The sequence below is a fragment of the Lissotriton vulgaris genome, chromosome 4_1 (genome assembly GCF_964263255.1).
Source record: "Lissotriton vulgaris chromosome 4_1, aLisVul1.2, whole genome shotgun sequence".
In the NCBI taxonomy this organism is placed as follows: domain Eukaryota; kingdom Metazoa; phylum Chordata; class Amphibia; order Caudata; family Salamandridae; genus Lissotriton; species Lissotriton vulgaris.
In genome coordinates, this window is record NC_141691.1 from 1,519,017,371 (window position 1) to 1,519,037,008 (window position 19,638).

The window sequence follows — 19,638 nt, forward strand, 5'->3', positions numbered from 1 at the left end:
TGAATTGCATTTAAGGAATCTCAAATAGAGATTCCTTAAATGCAATTCCTCGCAAATATGCAATTTCGCAATTACCGATTTTTTGTATTTGGGATGATGAATCCCAAATGCAAAAATTGCGCTCGCAAAGGGCCAGATTCGCAGAATCTGGCCCTTTGCGAACTGATTTTTCTTTCATGAATCTACCTGTTAGTTTCTTCTCGCTATGAAGTACATTCACCGGGATTCCACATCTTTGTCATTCATCTTGAAAGACGTGAGGGAACTTTTTGTGAGGAGGTATTGTCAAGGAGAGCTTCCTTCACTTATGTATTTCTCCGCAATCACAAACAAGCTCCGAGAATATATACGAGAAAACAGCACCTACCAATGACAAAACTGCGGCACTAATCACTATATAAAAAGCAGTTGACTGTTTTAGCCAATACATCATGCAATAATCACACTTCATGTCGTTAATTTAGTGTAAAAGGCCATTTATTAGGACAGGGTTGCAAAATGTATTCAACTTTATTAACATTAACATTACCTCAAACTTGATAAATTTGACAATAAACGTGACCATACATCCTCCAATGAAGATCTTTCCCCTGATTGGCGTATCCTGCTCACGGTCTTCAGTCACCTGTGCTCCCTTCCTCCGTCCCCAGAGGGGTGGATATGCCTGCATGTGACTCACCATCCCCCAAAATTCCGCCTGCGCTCTGCAACCTGTCCTAAATTTGCAACACGCTGTAGAAAAACGTCCCACCACCAAAATCCCACAACATATCGGGTGGATTGGTGATGCTGCCTAAATTTACTCCCTCCCAGTGGTGCTAGGAGTCAGAAAGAGATCAGGCACACCCTTCCTAACACCTATATAGCACCCTAATTACCCGCACCTTCCCCTAACTAACCTATCCCACCCTGTGCTGTGCCTGTCAGCATGAAGCACCACAGGAAAGACTAGTCTGTGACCATCACTTTCCTCGGGGTCCGACATTGGAACTTTGAGTTTTGTGTGGTTCCAAATGCGTGTTTGTGCTGGGGATTATAACTGAGGTGCAATTGTAGAGCAGTGTGTGAGTGATGACCTCCATAGCGCAACTGCTAATGTTCCTTTTGGACTCATAGAAGTATTTTCTATTAGTACGGAAATGTATTTATTATTATATCCAACAGGTAAGTTTTTTTTTTAATTTGCCAAGTACAGCACCAATGATACCAGCTGAAGTCTCCTGCGACAGTGCGACATCACCAAGGCGCGCTGCAGCTCTTTTCTCTTTCTTAAACATGATAGCCTTCTTGTGACTGCTTTGCCTGACCCCGGCTGTGTCTCTCCTAGGTTGACATGTTTGAGGTAGAAGCCGTGTCCCTGGGGAAGCTGCGGAAAGTGCTGCTGCAGTGCGACTCCGGCTCCAAGCCCCAGTCCTGGTACTGTGAGAAAGTGATTATCAAGGAGCCCGGAAAAGACTCTGAATACATCTTCAGCTGTGAAAGGTGCAGTATTTCAACCTTTTCTCTCCGGCGCCTGCCTTCGGATATGATATAGTGCGTAATATTCTCCCACATGCTTAGCCGCTTTCTTACTGTCGAGATGAAAAAAAGCTTTGACAACAAACGATTCTCTCGTTGCCCCGTATTTTCACAGAGGTGTGTTGGTGAATACGTTTAGTATTCTCTCCACAGTGCCTCATGCTCTCAGCCTGGCATTGATTTTACAGGTTGTTGCTCCAGATGGGTGAAGCCCATACCAGCTCCAGTCATTTTGCTTGATTTAATTTACTAACCTGCTAGACAGGAAACAATACACTAACCACACACCTGGGCCAGGTGTTCCTATACATTTTTTTACCCAATGAGTACTGGGCCGCACATAGACAAAATGTGCATTTTTTTAACCCATGCTGCTTTCATGAAGCAGTTGTGTATTAGATTAAATGTACTGCTCTCTGGTGGGGCTTATTCTATGTCTCCAATACATCTAGGCTAGTCTCAGTGGCTATTCTCTGCCCTCTGGTCTCTCATGGCCACCGTCAAGCCGCTAGTGTTACTGCAGCATGAAAAAACACTGTACTGAGCTGTCAATCACAAAGTAAGCATTCATCACACGCCTTTCATTTTTATTCACTTTAATTTTTCATTTGAGTTCGTTTCAATTTTGTTTGGAAAGTTTTGAGCGCCTGCTCGCCCTCGGCGAAGGAGTTAAATGCCGTTTTACAATACAATCCAAATAAACACTGAACCTGGTGAAATATATTATTGAAAATAAATGAATGAATGAATAATATTAATTCGGATAAAAATATCCATCAAAGTACAATTCGTCACCCCCAAACGGATACAATAAAATATTAAAAAACATATAAATATGCAATACCATCCAGTACAAATACACATTATGAGAATATGACCATTAGCAACATAATGGCATTTGTGCATAATTTATACAAATGTAAATCTAAAACAATTTGTGCAAATTATTGAAAATAAAGCGAATCTGAGAAATAGAGGTATGAAAGGGAAAGAAGAGCTTGAGAGTAAAGAGGAATCTTAGAGAAGGGCACACGCTTTGCACAGCAGAGGCCATATTGTGGAAGTGCCCCATGGAGCGCCTCAGGCATTTGCGCCTGTCGTGCACCCTTAGGACACTTCGGAATTACAGAGGGGGCCACATATGCTGGTACAACCCCTTCTGTAATACAATGGCGTTGGTGCACATGTAACACCAGTGCTATCATTAGAAGGTGTTCCCTCATTTTCATTGGGGAGTGACCCATGCAAATGAGGGAATTTATTTGCCTCTGCGCAGGTGCCTTATCACCGGCATGGGTGTAGCGGCAAACAAGCCTTTAGGAGGTACAATGAAAGTGAAAGTGAGCCTCCTAATGGCAGTCCTCAGGAGAGATGAATGAGGTCCCATGAACCCCCCAGACAGCCCCTTGCAGGTGGGTACAGTGGCGGGTACAATCACTCACTGCACCCACCTGCAAGGAGGCCTCTAATCCCTCTTAAAAGTGCAGACAGGTTGCTGCCTGAACAGAGAAACATGGAGCACCTTTTATACAGCTGCTCAGTATTTTTCTTGAATGCGGTGCCCCAAGGGCAGCGCATTCAACATAATAGAGCGCAGTTTCACTGTTTGCACCTTCGGCACCTGTCGAAAGGTGCGCCGTGGCGCAAACAGGAAAAGTTCACCCTCTCTGTAATAAGGCCCCAATAGGGTACATGGATCATATGTAAACATTTGTAAAATCGCAGGGTTTGCGGCTACAGCTGTTTTAATTACAATGTACTAACGCCTGGTACGAGTTTTGTGACTCATTCCAAATCACAGATGGGGGAGAAACACGAAAGGAATATAGGCCCAGATGCATCAAGCTAAAATCCATTTGCAAAGGGGCAGATTCTCAGAATCTGCCCCTTTGCGTCCGGTATTTTTGCATCATCCCAAATGCAAAAATCGCAATTTAAGAAATCGCAAAATTGCGATTACTTGCATTTAAGGAATCTCAAATTGAGATTCCTTAAATGCAATGCATTAAAGTTAAAAACCTAGCGATTTCGCTAATAGGGGTCCAAATTACCATGAAGTTGAACTTCATGGTAATTTGCAAAAACTTTGAAAAATGCACTAAAGTCCATTTTTCAAAGTTCCATTTTACACACAAACATGCCCTTAGGACATGTGTGTGTGCAAGATGTACCCATATGCAGATTTCAGGGGTGCAACAGGGTGTCCTTTTGACACCCTGGCACCCTAGAAATTGCAATCTACATTTGCGATTCTCTAATTGAGAATCGCTAATTGAGATTGTCTTTCCATTCATTCCTATGGGCCTCTAGCCCCATAGGAAGGAAGGGGAGGTATTCCTTTATTGCGACCCGAAATTTGTGAGTCTCAATTAAGGAATTTTAAGAAATCGCAATTTCTTTAGTGATTTCTTCATGCATAGCATTTTGCTATTCCTTATTAGCGAATCCTTATCTTTCGCTAATAAGGAATTTCAAAACGGATACTTGATGCATCTGGGGGATAGCGTCCTATTTGTGATTCTTAGTGAGCTGTAGCACTGGTTTCTGACCGCAGAAGCTGTCTCAAACCATTCAAAAGGTACCAACTCTTCAAGGAGGAGATATCCTAACTGCAAAGGTGAAGCTTCACTTTTGGGAATTGTGGAAAGGGGCGACCGAATCGGTCCCCCCGAACTTATGGCCGAGTGCCTCGATCCCCCCGGGAAGCCATTTTGGGCGGGAGGCGCGTCTCAGCTGGTATGCCCGAAGCGGCGTAGCTGGGGCGCGCTCGTTCCCGCCCTAGAGTGGGCTGGCCTAGACACCGACGCAGCCAGCCACGCCCTCAGGGGCAGGCAGGGGCGGGTATACGCCCGCCCTGAAGACGGATAAAAAGGGACGCAAGACCAGAAGACATCCTCTTGTTCTTGTGCCCTGAAGCTGCACCTCCTCGCTGCACGTGAGCTCGGGACAGAACGAAGAGCCAATTTTGAGCGTTTTAATCTCTCTCTTTGTCTTTTAGATACTTCGTCGGAAGGATGCCCAAGAAAGGAGCAAAGAGAATGTCGACTGACCAGTTGGTTCGGGCACTCATGAAGGACATGTCCGAAATTAAGAAGCGGTTGGCGGAGCGAGACGGCGAGGAGGGATCGGGGCGTCCACCGGCCGGAGGGAAGCCAAAGAGGCCGAGAAGGGGGCCGGTCGGGGGAGACGTCCCGGTTCCCTGTTCCCCGCTCGAGGCGCCAGCCCCGGTACCGGCCCCGGTACCGGATGAGGGGAATCCGATTCCCGTGATAGTTACCCCGACGTCTGCCGGAGATATGCCTCCCGAGTTGGCGGCACAGTTAGCAGCATGGTTGGGGGACAGTAATGGGGGCGCCATGGCTACTGAAGCGCAAGCTCTCATAAAGCAGTTGCGCGAGAAACGTGATACAGCCAAGGTGCCCGCGCCGGATGCGGCGATAGACAAGCCACGAGGGACGGAAGCAGCGTCCGGTGCAGGTAAGCGGCCATTGCCGATTGCAAGGGATGAGTCAACACCCTCTCGTAGAGAAAGATTGGGGCAACATGTTCCTCTGCCAATAAAGGAAAAGATTTGGGCGGGGGAATACGTTAACATTTTCTCCCTGCTCGTTGATCACTATGAGGTCGAAACTGTTAAGGGTCAAAAGGATCTGATGCATCCGAGTGTTTGGCGCGCAAAAATGGCCGCCTTTAAAGTGAATGAAAATATTGGTAACTGGGGTAATGCTTGGGGAATTTTCACGGCAATTTTGGGGGAACGGAGGCCTGATTTGCTCCCTGAATTTCCAGTATATCAGTCACGAATTATGGGGTACTCGACATCACACCAAGGTAACCAATGGTTCTGTTATGACAACCTTTTCAGGAAAGCGATGGAGCATAACAAAAGTTTAACCTGGGACTGTTACGATTCTTTAACATGGAATAAGATGAAAGAGTCGGGAATGTTGAAAGTGCCATTGGTAGGGAGTGCTGTTAGTGAGTCCTCCCGCCAAAATGGGGGGACGCCCTTTCGGTCGGGTACGGGTACAGACGATTACCCGAGACCCGCCGGCAATACAGGGAAGAGGGGGTTCTGTTTCAATTTCAACAGAAGCAAATGTACTAGGCCCCCGGGGTCTTGTAAGTTCAAACACGAATGTAGTAGTTGTGGGGCACCCCATCCTGAGTCCTCGTGCAGAGCCAAATCGGGTGAAAATGGGGGTAGAGGAGGCGCTAAACAGGTCTAATATAGTCCGAGGGGCGCCTTTACCAACCCCGATTGATACCCTGGCGATGATTCCCTGGCTCAGCGAATACCCAGATCGTACTTCTGCTGGGGTGCTACGAAACGGTTTTTCATATGGTTTCCGCATCCCGGTGGGTAGCTTTCAGGGTGTCGGGTCGTGCAAAAATCAACTTTCCGTCTTGCAGCATACTACTGTGGTACAGGATAAGATCCGGAAAGAGGTTAACCGAGGTCGGGTTGCCGGCCCGTTTCCTGTCCCCCCGGTACCGAACTTTGTTTGTTCTCCTTTAGGGGTGGTCCCCAAGAAGGACCTGGGTGAGTTTCGATTGATTCACAATTTATCCGCCCCTCATGGCCTTTCTGTAAACGATGCAATTAATCCAGAAATGTGTTCGGTGCGGTACGCATCATTCGATGAGGCCGTAGCCATTTTGAATCGCCTGGGGCCCGGGACGCTGATGGCGAAATCTGATATCGAGTCAGCGTTCCGTTTGCTCCCGGTATACCCGGATGATCAACGTTTGTTGGGATTCACGTTTCAAGGTTTGTATTACATGGACAGGTGTATGCCAATGGGGTGCTCGATATCTTGTGCTTATTTCGAGAAATTCAGTAGTTTTCTGCAATGGGTTTACACGAAGAAAACAGGTTTTCGGAATGTGATGCATTACCTCGATGATTTTCTGTTCCTTGGGGCCGCTGGGGATGATGAATGTGCCCGGGCCTTGACTGAATTTTGTGTTTTAATGAATCAATTTGGCGTGCCGTTGGCACCAGGTAAAACTGTGGGTCCCACGACTTGCCTCGAGTTCCTCGGGATCGAGTTGGACTCTAGTGAGGGTTGTTTTCGTTTACCAGCTTCCAAAGTATCGAAATTCAAGACAGCCCTGCAAATGTGTATCACTGCATCTAAAGTTACGCTGCATCAATTGCAGCAATTGGTGGGGAAGTTGAATTTTGCCTTAAGGGTGATCCCGATGGCACGCCCCTTCTCCCGTTCGATTGCACAGGCGATGGTCGGCCTAAAAGAGGGTCACCATCGCACGAGGTTATCGGCCGAGGTCCGCCAAGACATGCGTATTTGGTTAGCATTCCTGGCAGATTTCAATGGTCGAGTCGTCTGGAACAAACCGGCCTTGTCCTCTGAAGAGCTGGGTCTATGGACGGATTCAGCGGGAAGCATGGGTTTCGGCGCCATCTTCGGCACAAAATGGTCGGCACAAAAGTGGCCAACATGGTGGCACGATGAGGGGCTGACGAGTAATATTGCTTTCCTTGAGCTGTTTCCTATTTTGGTGGCCCTCAGATCCTGGCCCGATGGTTTCAAAAATCATTCTGTCATATTTTGGTCTGACAATATGACCGTTGTAGAATGCATTAATAGTCAGGCAGCACGTTGTAAAATGATTTTGAGGCTGCTTAAAGAAATTGTCTTACTGTGTATGCAACTGAACGTGGTATTCAGAGCAAAACATGTCCCGGGGGTGATGAATCAGGCTGCTGATGCACTGTCTCGTTTTCAAATGCAGGCTTTCTCGGGTTTCCTTCCCTCGGCGGACCCCGAGCCAGCACCCTTTCCCGAAGCTCTCTGGTCTCTCGGTGCCCCGAACTTCGTTACCTCGTGGGAGAGAGTCTAGCACCAAGGACGAGGAAGGCATACGAAGGGGCGTTTCGGGCTTATTTGGCCTTTTTGGGGACTGAGAGAGGGGGACTTTGGGGGCATGAGGATTGGGTAGTACATTTTCTGATGTCCTTGCGTAAGGCTGGGAAGTCGGTGGCTACAGCCCAGAGGCATCGTGCTGCCATCTCCTTTGTTGCCAGGGCTCATAATATCCAGGACCCGACAGCGTCTTTTGCTGTACAGAAAGCGCTGCGTGGGTGGCAACGCCTTGAGGGTCGCAGAGTAGATGAGAGGCGCCCGATAGGGATCTTGACACCGGTTATGACCTTGCCGTTGGCCCTTAAACGTTAGGTTGTACAATTTCAATATGTCAAGAAATGTTTTGTAGGTTGCTAGTTCGGCTAGGAGAACCTCTGTATTAGAGAATCTGTTAAGGTTAGCCAAACATCGCAATATGGTAATGAAATTGTACATAACATGAAACGTTTAATGTTTTAATTTTGTTTTAATAAATACGGCCGGGATGGTCACTCCATCCCACTTCCAAAAACTTCAAGAACTGTTTCCGGTTTCACTCCTTTTTGGGGATTGTGTTGAGAGGGGGTGGCGGGTATCTCGGCTATATGCATGGAGGTCCTTAACGCCCTGTTTCCCCTGATGTCTTCCTACAAGTGAAACGTTTTTTTTAAACGTAGCATCTGAGCCATTAAGGATGGTGGCCTGCTTTAAAAGAGGTTTAATATTTGGAAAAGTAAATGTGGGGATTGAGGTCTGCAGTCTTTTGCAGGCCACCATGCCTTCGTTGGTGGTCAATCAAAAGCAATTGCAAATAGTGGCCTGTCCAATTACTATTCATTAGGCAAGATATTCTGCGACCTGTGCAAATGAGTATTTTGAGATGTATCGTTAACATAGGTTGCATTACAAAATTGCAGATCGTTTGCAAAACGTCGGTGCTCAATTTGCATCCACTGTTCAGCCCCTGTCTGTAAATACATCTGGCCTCATTTTCTTTGGCTAAATTTGATACATTTTGTCTAAGGACATATGGTGGTAGGTACCATTACATCCTTATAGAATCATCCAGCCAGAAGTGCAAGAAGCGTTGATGGGTGTGCATAGTGTGTGCCCAGAACTGTGTAGACTTTTATCAAACTATCAGGGTTTGATAAATAAAATGATTATTGCCTCCAAAGTTCTTTCAACACATAGGTTAATTAACTCGAATCAAGTTTATACTCTCATTTGGCCCTCAATCAGGATTATTATAGCAGATGCAGAATTAGCATATTATTTGCCATTCTGATTTACGAAGCACAGAATATTGAGGTCATTCTGCAACCGCTGGTTACCGAACCTCATAAATTGGGGGTGCAGAATAGCAGCACCAAATTAGCAACCGAGTTGGAACGCCCCCCAGGATGTCACTGAAGTGCGCATACAGTTGAATCTGTATTCAGAGATTCCAAATGTTTGATAATGATGTGCATATTTTTCCAAGGTCAATTCCACTTCCAACTAGGTAATATCTAGGTGTTTTTCAGATTTCCTTTCGTCAGAAATGGAAGGATAGAGTTAAGAACTTGGGAGTTCTCAGGCGAGGAATGGGGCGCTATTAACAAGGTGACTCGCCGCTACAATTTTTTTATGTCTGGGATTAGTGGATTTCTCAGTAATATTTACTCCTTCCCGTCCATTTAGCAGTCAACCTTGAGAGGTAAAATATAGCTCTATAGAAACATGCATATATACCTGCGATTTGCAAAGATATTCATTCATATGTTTGAGAAGGTTTTTTGAGGTTGCTTAAGAGTCAGATATCTACACAGTTTGCAAAACCACGTACACGACCAGCAGATTGCTGACCTTTGCAAGACGTTGTTGACTTGTCCCTGGAGATACGGGTGCTCATTCAGAGTACACCAGTAATTCTGAAGGCACAATTAACTCGAGTTTCAATCCCTATCAGGATTACAAGTTGTGTTTCACACAGATACTTTCACTGTTTAAGGCACCCTAAATCTCTGAAATACTGAAGAACCGGGTTTTCAAGTACCCAGCGGCGTCAGGGACACGCCCCGAGTCCTCTAGGTTCCCTTGCCTTGGTATACAGAGACACGGAATACTTCTAGGTGGTGTCAGAGATCAAAGTTATTAGCTGCAGCTAGTAGCAGAAATCCCAGCAATACAACACGGTGTACAACTCAAGAAACTGCTCAATTTTACTAAGGCGAGACATCCCTATTTATACACAAAAAGGTACATTTAAAATGCACACCCCTGCACCAAAATTCAACCAATAGAAAGTACATGACATCACACAGCATCATGCAGTAAAAGCTCATTTTACAGTGTCCCAACCCACAAGTTAATATTTAGGCATATCTAAATAATAATCTGGAAGGCCCGCACAAACCCTTAATTGAAAGCATAACCCATGAAATGGAGAAATAGTCAGGAAAAGTAGTTTCAGATAATGTGCCAGATAACAAATAGTAAAGAAACTTTAAAAGTTAACAAATGTCTTGAATAGTGATTGGAAAAGGTAAATAACGATCTTGCAGGGAAATTGGCTTGGCAGGGTCAATTCCTAGGTGAAAGGCCAGCTTCTAAAATTATCTCCAGCGCACGAAGAAATCCCTGGTTAATGTGTATATATGATTCACAACAGGTCAGACTGCTTTGCTCACGAACTAACTTCTGAGGCCTACACAAAAAGTAACACTAGATGGCAGTCACGACACATAGCGAAAACCCATGTTTCAGAAAAGAAAATCTTTAAGGAAAGAAGCCATTTAGATATTGTTTAAGATAACATATGCGCAAGGAAACTAATGGTTAACAAGGTCCTGAACAGTGATTGAAAAACTCAGACAACGATCAGCTAGCGGAACTGGTTTTGCAAAAGGTTAGTTTCAGGTGAAAAGGGTTACTCTCTCTGCAGTTCATTCAGAGTCAGAGAAACCCAAATTAATATATGCACAAACTCAGAAGGCAAAGCCACTTGTTCGTTGGGCCCACTTCACTGGCCTACGTGAGGGCAAGATTAAAATGCAGACAGGTTTGAGAATTTCAGAACCACAGACCCTCCTTTTGCCATAACGTAGGCAATAACCTAAACTCATGTCAATCTGAATCTAGGTCTATATCTATTTTCATCAGGTCATCAAGGTGTTGCTGTAATATCATCTTATTATCCTTCACTTCTCTCTGAACTGGTCTTCTCACACAGATCATAGCACAAAGACTACAAATGGCGGGACCACACTGGATGCATAAACAACACGAGAAAAGGATAGATAACGCCATACCAAGGAACGTCAGAATCTTCCTTCCCCATTTGGACAACGACTCCCATAACCATCCCATCAACGACCAGTCTCCTTCGTCCACATGAATAGACTCAGAGATCTTATGTAGTCTAGAGATGGCTTGGTACACTGTCGGGGCATTATCTGGTATGAAAACGCAGCAACTAGATCTAATCAATTTGCATACCCCACCTCTATCTGCAAGTATAATATCCAAAACAAAACGGTTCTGTAATGTCATAAGGCGATCCCCTTGAAGCTCAGCTGTAATATGGCTAAGGGCACCTGCAGTCTCATTTATAGTGACCTCAACCACTCTCGTAAGCTGATGAATATTCCTACTATTAGCCATAGGACCCCAAAAGGGTAGGAAACCCTTAAAGAAGTCTCCAGTTTCTTGTGCGACAGTATCTTTCGCATCGATTACACCTCTACCATATCTTGTCTTATGGTAGTCGGAAACAGCAGTGTATGTAGGGGGAAGCAAAAATGCCACATAACATGTGCCAGAAAAATCAGATGGCAACCATGTGTATGCTCTATCGTGACAAACAAAATACGTGCCTTTAGCTGGCACGAACTGAGGAGATTTCTGGAACGTATAAACGTATGTGTGAACACACACACTCTTACCAAGCTGAGCTCTCGGATTCTGACCATTACCTTGCAAACAAAGATGACCTCGGTGGGGTACAATCCAAATAGGAGGAGACCTTCGCTGTCTTTCTTTCTCCGTCAAGCTAGCACTATATGTCGTCTTATTCCAACCGACATATGCTCGTACCTCATCTCTAGGGATAGCGATATACGCATCGATATCTCTAATCATATCAACTATTCCCTGTATCAAGGCATTATTACTTGCATTGTCTTTGACGGAACGTACAGGAGAGGCTTCATTCGCATAGATAAACATTGATTGGAGTGCCCAAACTGACCCGTTAGGCGAAAAAGGCAAAACCAAATATGGCATTCCCTTATCTGTAGTATGTGGCATAAGACCACACACCCAACAATTCATGGTATTTATGACTAGCTGATGCTGATGCAACATCTGTATAAACGAATTGTTCACAAATTCTGATCTTCGTGTCTGTTCATGTACAGGTAACGTATGAAACTCATGTGTTGAAACAGTAGAAAAAGAAAGAGTAGGTTGAGAAGTTGGTGCAGACGTCAATTGTGCAGAAGAAACAAACCAGAAAATAGTAGCTAATAGAATACATAAAAGTATTAAAATAGATAAAGCTATACCACACTTAGAGAACAACATTCTATAATATCGGTTTTTCATCTCTTGCTTTTTATCGTCATTCCTCAATACAAACTCCATTTTCTAATGTCGCTCACGCTATCTTGACAGAGTACTTCAGCTGTGATTATTAGAAGGTCGTAGGGACACTGCAAGTCCTGCAGACCTACTGCCACTACTCAGGTCACAAACTGAACCGTTGGTATTCCTACATGACCCTGCAACTGGCAAATGGTAACCAATCAAAAATTTAACAGAAAACCATAATACAATTTCAGAAAAAGCAAGAGAAAAAGAAAAACAAAAGTCAAATGCAAAATACTTGAAGAAATTGTCTCTTTTTGATCTAAGTGTGGAAAAAAATAATGTTCAAAGTCCTTTATTTATTCCGAGATCGGAGGTTGTAACGTGATTTAGTCAGTACAGTTTGGTCCGTAAACAAAAGTTCTGGATTGGTGGTGTCAATCTTTAGATGAGGAGGCACAGCAGCTTGCAGAACATCATCATCCTCGCGTTCTGACCGTGTCCATGTCAAATGAGCATCACTAAATGGCACAAATGTGGGGACTCGCTCGCAATCTGTATCAGCTATACCATCCCTCACCCACTGATCATACGGTAAAGGCAAAGGAACTTTTTTCGTATGGGTGGCATGCACCCAGTTCTTTTTGCCAGCTACTCTAACAGCAGTTCTAGTGACCAGCAATACCAAATAGGGACCAGTCCATCTAGGCTCCAAATTCTTGGTACGCTGGAAGTTCTTGATGAGGACGTATTGACCAGGTTGGATTGAATGTCCTGGATCTGTAGTAGCTGTCGGCAAACTGTCATGGACCTGTTGGTGGAGAACACGTAATTTAGCAGGTAAGTCATGTAAGTAATCCACCAACATAGGGTACTCGATACTGCTGTATTCTTTAGGATGAGGCACACCCCAAACATTCGCAGGAAGACCAAACACAATTTCATACGGACTAAGTCCCACTCGAGAATGCACAGTCGTCCTTGTTGACAAAAGAGCCAACGGCAAAGCATCCGGCCATGTAAGGCCAGTGCTTGCTTGTACCTTAGCTAATTTCAGCTTCAAGGTACCATTGTAACATTCAACAAGTCCAGCAGACTGGGGGTGATTCGCTGCATGGAACTTCTGATTTATTCCCAATCCAGCACACACTTTCTTCATGATTTGACCCACAAATTCACTCCGATTGTCCGACCATACAATTCTCAGCAAACCATACCTAGGGAAGTACTCTCTCAGCAAAACCTTGGCTGTAGACAAGGCAGTATTATCCGTTAGGGGGTAGGCCTCTATCCACATGGAAAAGGCACAAACAACCACAAGGACATACTTCAAATTGTTGCATCTCTCCATATGTATATAATCTAGCTGTATCACCTCAAACGGATACGTCGGAGGAGCAAAATGACCAGCTGGAGTTGAAGTTCCCTTACCAGGATTATACTTCAGACAAATCATACAATGTTTCACCACGTTCTCTGCACATTTTGGAATTCCAGCATTCTGCCAAACTGGAGCCAACAACTTGCATATTCCCTTCGAACCTATGTGAGCCATTCCATGAGCCATTGTAACCACTGGGAGCATATACGCATCTGGCAACAGCCATCGCTGGTGTTCTGACAACTCAACCCAACAACCTGTCGAATCCAACATACCCGTATTTTCTCTCCAAACACTCACTTCTTTCTCATTTGCTTCAGCCTGAATCATTTTCACACTTTCTATTGTGTCTTCACACATTCCACCAGCCATAACCCAATTAGCTGGGCCTGCAACAAACGGGCCATGCTCATCATATCTTTCGCCGTTTCCTTCGCAACTTCATCCGCAAACGCATTCCCTCGACCAACATCGTCCACAACTGTCTTATGCGCACTACACTTCATAATTGCAATCTGCTTTGGGAGAGTGAGAGATTCCAAAAGTTCATTCACCAACTGCCCATGCTGAATTTTCGTTCCATGGGAAGTAAGGAACCCACGCTCTCTCCACAAACGCCCAAAACTATGGGCAACTCCAAATGCATACTGGCTGTCGGTGTAAACATTCACTCGCTTTCCCTCTGACTACACGCATGCTCTAGTCAGTGCAATCAATTCTGCTGCCTGCGCAGAATTCTGTGGTATGCGTGCTGTCTCAACAACTGTATGTAAAGTTGTAATAGCATACGCTGCAGTCGTTTCACCATTCGGAAGCTTAAAACACGAACCATCTACCCATAGGGTACCATCAACATTCGCAAGGGGAGTATCCCTGAGGTCAACTGTAGCTTTCGTTTCTTCCTCTGTACGTAGAAAACAATCATGCTGTTCTTGAGGATCCGTCTCTATAGAGATCGGTAACAACGTAGCTGGATTCAGCACATTACATCTTTTAATGTGAACATGACTAGCCAACAATGTCAACTCGTAACCTGACAGACGTGCACTGGTAAGGTGCTGTGTCTTAGTCCTGTTTAATAAGGTATCCACTGCATGTGGGACCATCACGATCAACGTGTTGTCCAATACCAAACCAGCAGACTGTCAGATTGAAACAGCCGCTGCAGCTGTAGCTCTCAGACAACTCGGTAACGCCTTAGCAACTGGGTCTAACGTAGAGGAGAAATACGCACATGGACGCTGCTTGTCCCCAAATGGTTGTGTCAACACTGACAACGCACAACCTTCTCTCTCGTGCACGTACAACGTGAAAGGCTTATTATAGTCTGGAGTACCTAGCACAGGAGCCGAACACAATGCATCGCGTAGTTCAGAAAAACTTTTCTGACATTCATCAGACCAAGGAAGAGGATGTGGAGTATCTTTCAGAGTCAATGTTAACAGAGGTTTCGCCAACAGTGAAAAATTGGGGATCCACTGTCTACAATATGATGTAATACCTAAAAAGGCACGCACTTCTCTCTGTGTGGATGGTACATTCATTTGCACAATTGCTTGATTTCGTTCTGGGGTCAATCTCCTTCCCTCCTTCGACAAGAGATGACCTAAGTAGGTCACTTCTTGGCGACAATATTGCAGCTTTGTGTCACTTTATGATGGTCAGACAAATACCGCAACAAAGAAAGAGTAGCCTCTTTACAAATCCTTTCATCATCAGCAGTAATCAACAAATCATCGACGTACTGAATAAGAGTAGCACCAACAGGTAACACAAAACCGTCAAGCTGAGCTTTCAACGACTGACTATAGATGGAGGTACTTTCACAATAACCTTGGGGAGCTCTCTTAAACCGGAAGCTTTGGCCTCCTAATGAGAAGCCAAAAATATCCCTGCTCTCCTCAGCAATAGGAATACTGAAGAAAGCATTCTTCAAATCGATGACAGAAAACCAAGCTGCCGAAGCAGGAATCAAAGTCAACAAAGCAGTGATATCAGGTACCACAGGAAACTGTGGCACGACGATCTTGTTTACCTCTCGAAGGTCGATCACAAACCAGTACACAGGTGGCTGAGAAGCATCAGTACGTTTAAGGATAGGCAAAACAGGACTGTTACAAACATTACCTCTCGTTTCCTCAACTACACCCTTCTCAACCAGATCATAAACAATCACTAAAAGAGCTCTCTCGCCATCGCTCGAGATCTTGTATTGTGGAATACGAGGTAGCCTAGCATTTGACTTAAGCGTGACAACATAAGGTGGAATCTGCAAAAGACCAACATCATTTGGACCTGTAGCCCAAAGTGTATCAGGAAGCGAACGCAATTCCAGTGGCAAACAATCCTTAGACAAATACATTGGGGAAATCACTTTCTTACCAAGGGTAAGTTGTACTCATGAAGGAGAACAATGTAATGTCGCATATAATCTTTTCAGCAAGTCCAAACCCAACAGATTCTCACAACAACCAGTCGTTAAAATAAGTGGAGCTTCCAATTCACAAGGGCCAATCGAAAGGGACAAAGGACTAGAAACCGGATTACGAACTGGGGCGCCAGAAAATCCTACTGAAACATTGGTCAAGCCAGACAAAGGTGCGCCAGGAAGTTTAGAGTGCATAATAGAACTCTTCATCGCACCAGTATCCAAAAGAAAAGGTTCTACCACACCTGATGTATTCACTTCAACATAAGGTCCACTCTGGTCTACTGGAACTGACACTACTCCCTCACTTTGTCCTTGGCTGTCCTAGTTATCATTATAACCAGAACTCTCACCTTCGACAAAGTAATCCTCAACATAATACTGGGCAGACTGACCACTCGGCACATTCTGTCAAAATAATTCGCAGAATTCTGTAGGGAAGAGGAACACTCATTCTGTGGGATCACACCACGTCCCCTACCCCTAGGAGCTTGCTGAAAACTACCACGACCTCTCTGACCAGATACACCATTTGCACGCTGTAACAAAGCCGGCAATTATTCTTGTAATGACCTTCCTCTCTGCAATAAGCACACTGATTAGGGCCAGGAAAGAATCGCTGAACATAAGGCTTGGGCTTCTGTGACAATCTCTGAAATTGTGGAGGTTGCTGAAACTGAGGCTGATTCTGACGAGGCGGATAAGCTTGCTGCGAAATAACTTTCGTCTTTAACTCTTTAGTTTTCTTCTCCACTTTATCCTTCTCATCTTTATCCCTATTCTCGTAATATTGTGCAGTAGCCAATATCTGGGCCGACGAAGAGACAGCCCATGAACTCTCAGAGTCCTTTAACTTATTAGAAAGTTCGGGAAGCAAATTAAAGACAACTTTATCCACAAACAACCTTTGACCACCCTCCGTACTCATATCCTGCCCACTATGATCAATAAACGTTTCTTCAAACCTAGTGAAGAAATCAGATACACTCTCGTCTTTCTTCTGCTTACATGCTGCTTACTTATCCCAATTCACTCGTAGAGCGGGCATCATCGTTTTCATCAGATTAATAATTCTACCTGGCAATTCTGAAACTAGAGGTTCAGGTTTAGCACCTCCCTCCTGTCTACCATCTGCAGCAACAATATTCGCCCAGGTATCACCTAATTCAGCAGCATGATTCTCATGACGAATCTTCGCCCACAAGGGTTGAGGGACTACATTACCCATCAACATATCGATGTCAGCTAAATTCATAATACACGCTTCAACTGTATGGGACAACTCCTTGTAATAACCAGCAGGATTCTTACGAGGATCAGGTAAGGTCTGCTGAAGAGCCAAGACCTCTGCTCTCTTCCAAGGGACATGTACCCATACTCGCTGAAAATGAGCCGGAGCGGCCTGAATACCCAAATTTACAGTAGCCTGAACTGCTTCTTTCCATACCGGAGGAACTTCTCTCATAGGGTACTGTTTCACTTTCCTCCTAACAGAAGAATCAGTTTCATACAATGTCTGAGGCGAAAGTCTAGATCTGAAAGCAAGTATCGTCTCTACGGCATCCGTAACATCAGATTCCACTATCATCCCTTTGGCAAAATCTGACTGAACATCAAGCACATCCTGCGGAATCGGACCCAACTCATTATCTTCCCATTCCTGATGCAAAAAAGTACACATTACATCAAAAACATACCTTTGCTTAGGCGGTTCCCACTGAAAGAAAACATCCATAACTGCTGGCAAATTATACCTCGAAGCATTTAAAATCCACCTACGAGCCAACAAATCCAACACTGTCCGTTCTTCAGAACTAGGAAGCTGACTACGACTCTGTTTACGTTCCGAAACAGGGGTCATATTCAGTGACCCAAACAATGGTGACCACAAATTGGAGACAGTTTCTGTCATTCGTTTTCGAACAGAAGGAGAAGAAGCAGACATAAGAACAGGAGAATAAATATTCTGAGGCAAGGAAGGCGTAGGGACAAGAACAGTAGAAGTCGAAGATGCAGAAGCAGAAGGCAAAGGAGTTTGAGGCAAAGCTGGTAGCAAGGCTGGCGACCCTAGAATGGGTTGCGCAGGAGAAGGCAAAACCATCTGTAGAGCACCGGGTGGCTGAACAACAGCAGGAGGTTGAACAACAAAGGGTGGGACAACTGGGGGTAATGGAGGCGCAGTAGCACCCTGCACATAGGGAGGAGGCAATCTCAGTAAATGAGAGATCAAAGGATCTTTTTCAGGGTCTTCCATCACTTTCGGAGGAGAAGACGGCAAGGCTTGATAACATTTATCTATGGCCATGCAACGCCGTCTATCAAAGACTTCACTTGCACGCTCTTCTCCATCTTCCTTAAACTGTCTAGCAGTTTGTAATACTGACATATTTTTATCTTTCCTATCTCTCTTTGCTTGCTTAATTTCTCTCTGTTTGGCTTCCTTACGCCAAAAGCGGAAAGAGTCAAACATTGCCGGCCGGGCTTTCTTCTTAAATAGCTTAACTTCTAGATTGTCTAAAATCTCTGTTTCAAAACTACCATGTGGGGGCCATTGTAAAACACCATCCTTTTTCGTGTAGCAGACCCATACTTCATTATAAGTCATAGGGCCCACTCCGTGTTTTGAGTAAAGTTCATAAATCGGAGTTCCATCCGGAGGTATCGGACATGAATCCTCCAATCGGGAATCCCTGTTACTACCACAAACAAACCAATTACCAAATTTACCAAGACTAGGCATCTTGCTCACTAGTCTGGTTTCAAACTTCAAAGGGAATCAAAAAATGATACACTCGTAAATATACAAGCCCTTCGGCTTTGGATACTGCAGCAGCCAAATCAAAACCAAGGAATCAAACAAAGTTGTGGGAGCGACCCACTTATACTTAACCAAATATCTGTCACGCCACCAGAAGACAGTCTATTGTCTCGCTTTACAAACATCAATCGGAGGGTCCAAGACAAGGCGACAGTCAGGGCAGCAGTCCTTCGCAGCCGCTGGAAAGCGGGAAGCCTCGCAGAAAAGTCCTTTGGTCCACGCCGACATGCAGGGGTCGATGAAGTGGGGGCCCTCCTCTAGAATTTCCTCACGTGGCTCCTTGCAATCTTCAGGCTTGGTCCGGTACCACTGAAGTCGGCCTGCGTTGGTCGCGCCAACTGAAGAACCGGGTTTTCAAGTACCAAGCGGCGTCAGGGAGACGCCCAGAGTGCTCTAGGTTCCCTTGCCTTGGTATCCAGAGACACAGAAAACTTCTAGGTGGCGTCAGAGATCACATTTATTAGCTGCAGCTAGTAGCAGAAATCCCAGCAATACAACACGGTGTACAACTCAAGAAACTGCTCAATTTTACTAAGGCAAGACATCCCTATTTATACACAAAAAGGTACATGTAAATTGCACACCCCTGCACCAAAATTCAACCAATAGAAAGTACATGACATCACACAGCATCATGCAGTAAAAGCTCGTTTTACAGTGTCCCAACCCACAAGTTAATATTTAGGCATATCTAAATAATAATCTGGAAGGCCCGCACAAACCCTTAATTGAAAGCATAACCCATGAAATGGAGAAATAGTCAGGAAAAGTAGTTTCAGATAATGTGCCAGATAACAAATAGTAAAGAAACTTTAAAAGTTAACAAATGTCTTGAATAGTGATTGGAAAAGGTAATTAACGATCTTGCAGGGAAATTGGATTGGCAGGGTCAATTCCTAGGTGAAAGGCCAGCTTCTAAAATTAACTCCAGCGCACGAAGAAATCCCTGGTTAATGTGTATATATGATTCACAACAGGTCAGACTGCTTTGCTCACGAACTAACTTCTGAGGCCTACATAAAAAGTAACACTAGATGGCAGTCACGACACATAGTGA

General features: G+C 44.7%; 1 protein-coding gene across 1 annotated transcript in view; it reads left to right on the forward strand.

Moving 5' to 3' along the window:
- RP1 (RP1 axonemal microtubule associated) overlaps positions 1-19,638 on the forward strand; it is a 2,616,437-nt gene that overhangs the window by 862,888 nt on the left and 1,733,911 nt on the right. Inside the window, exon 23 of the mRNA XM_086965756.1 lies at positions 1,328-1,482. Within this exon, the coding sequence (XP_086821882.1) occupies positions 1,328-1,482 (155 nt within the window). The remainder of the gene's footprint in view (positions 1-1,327; positions 1,483-19,638) is intronic.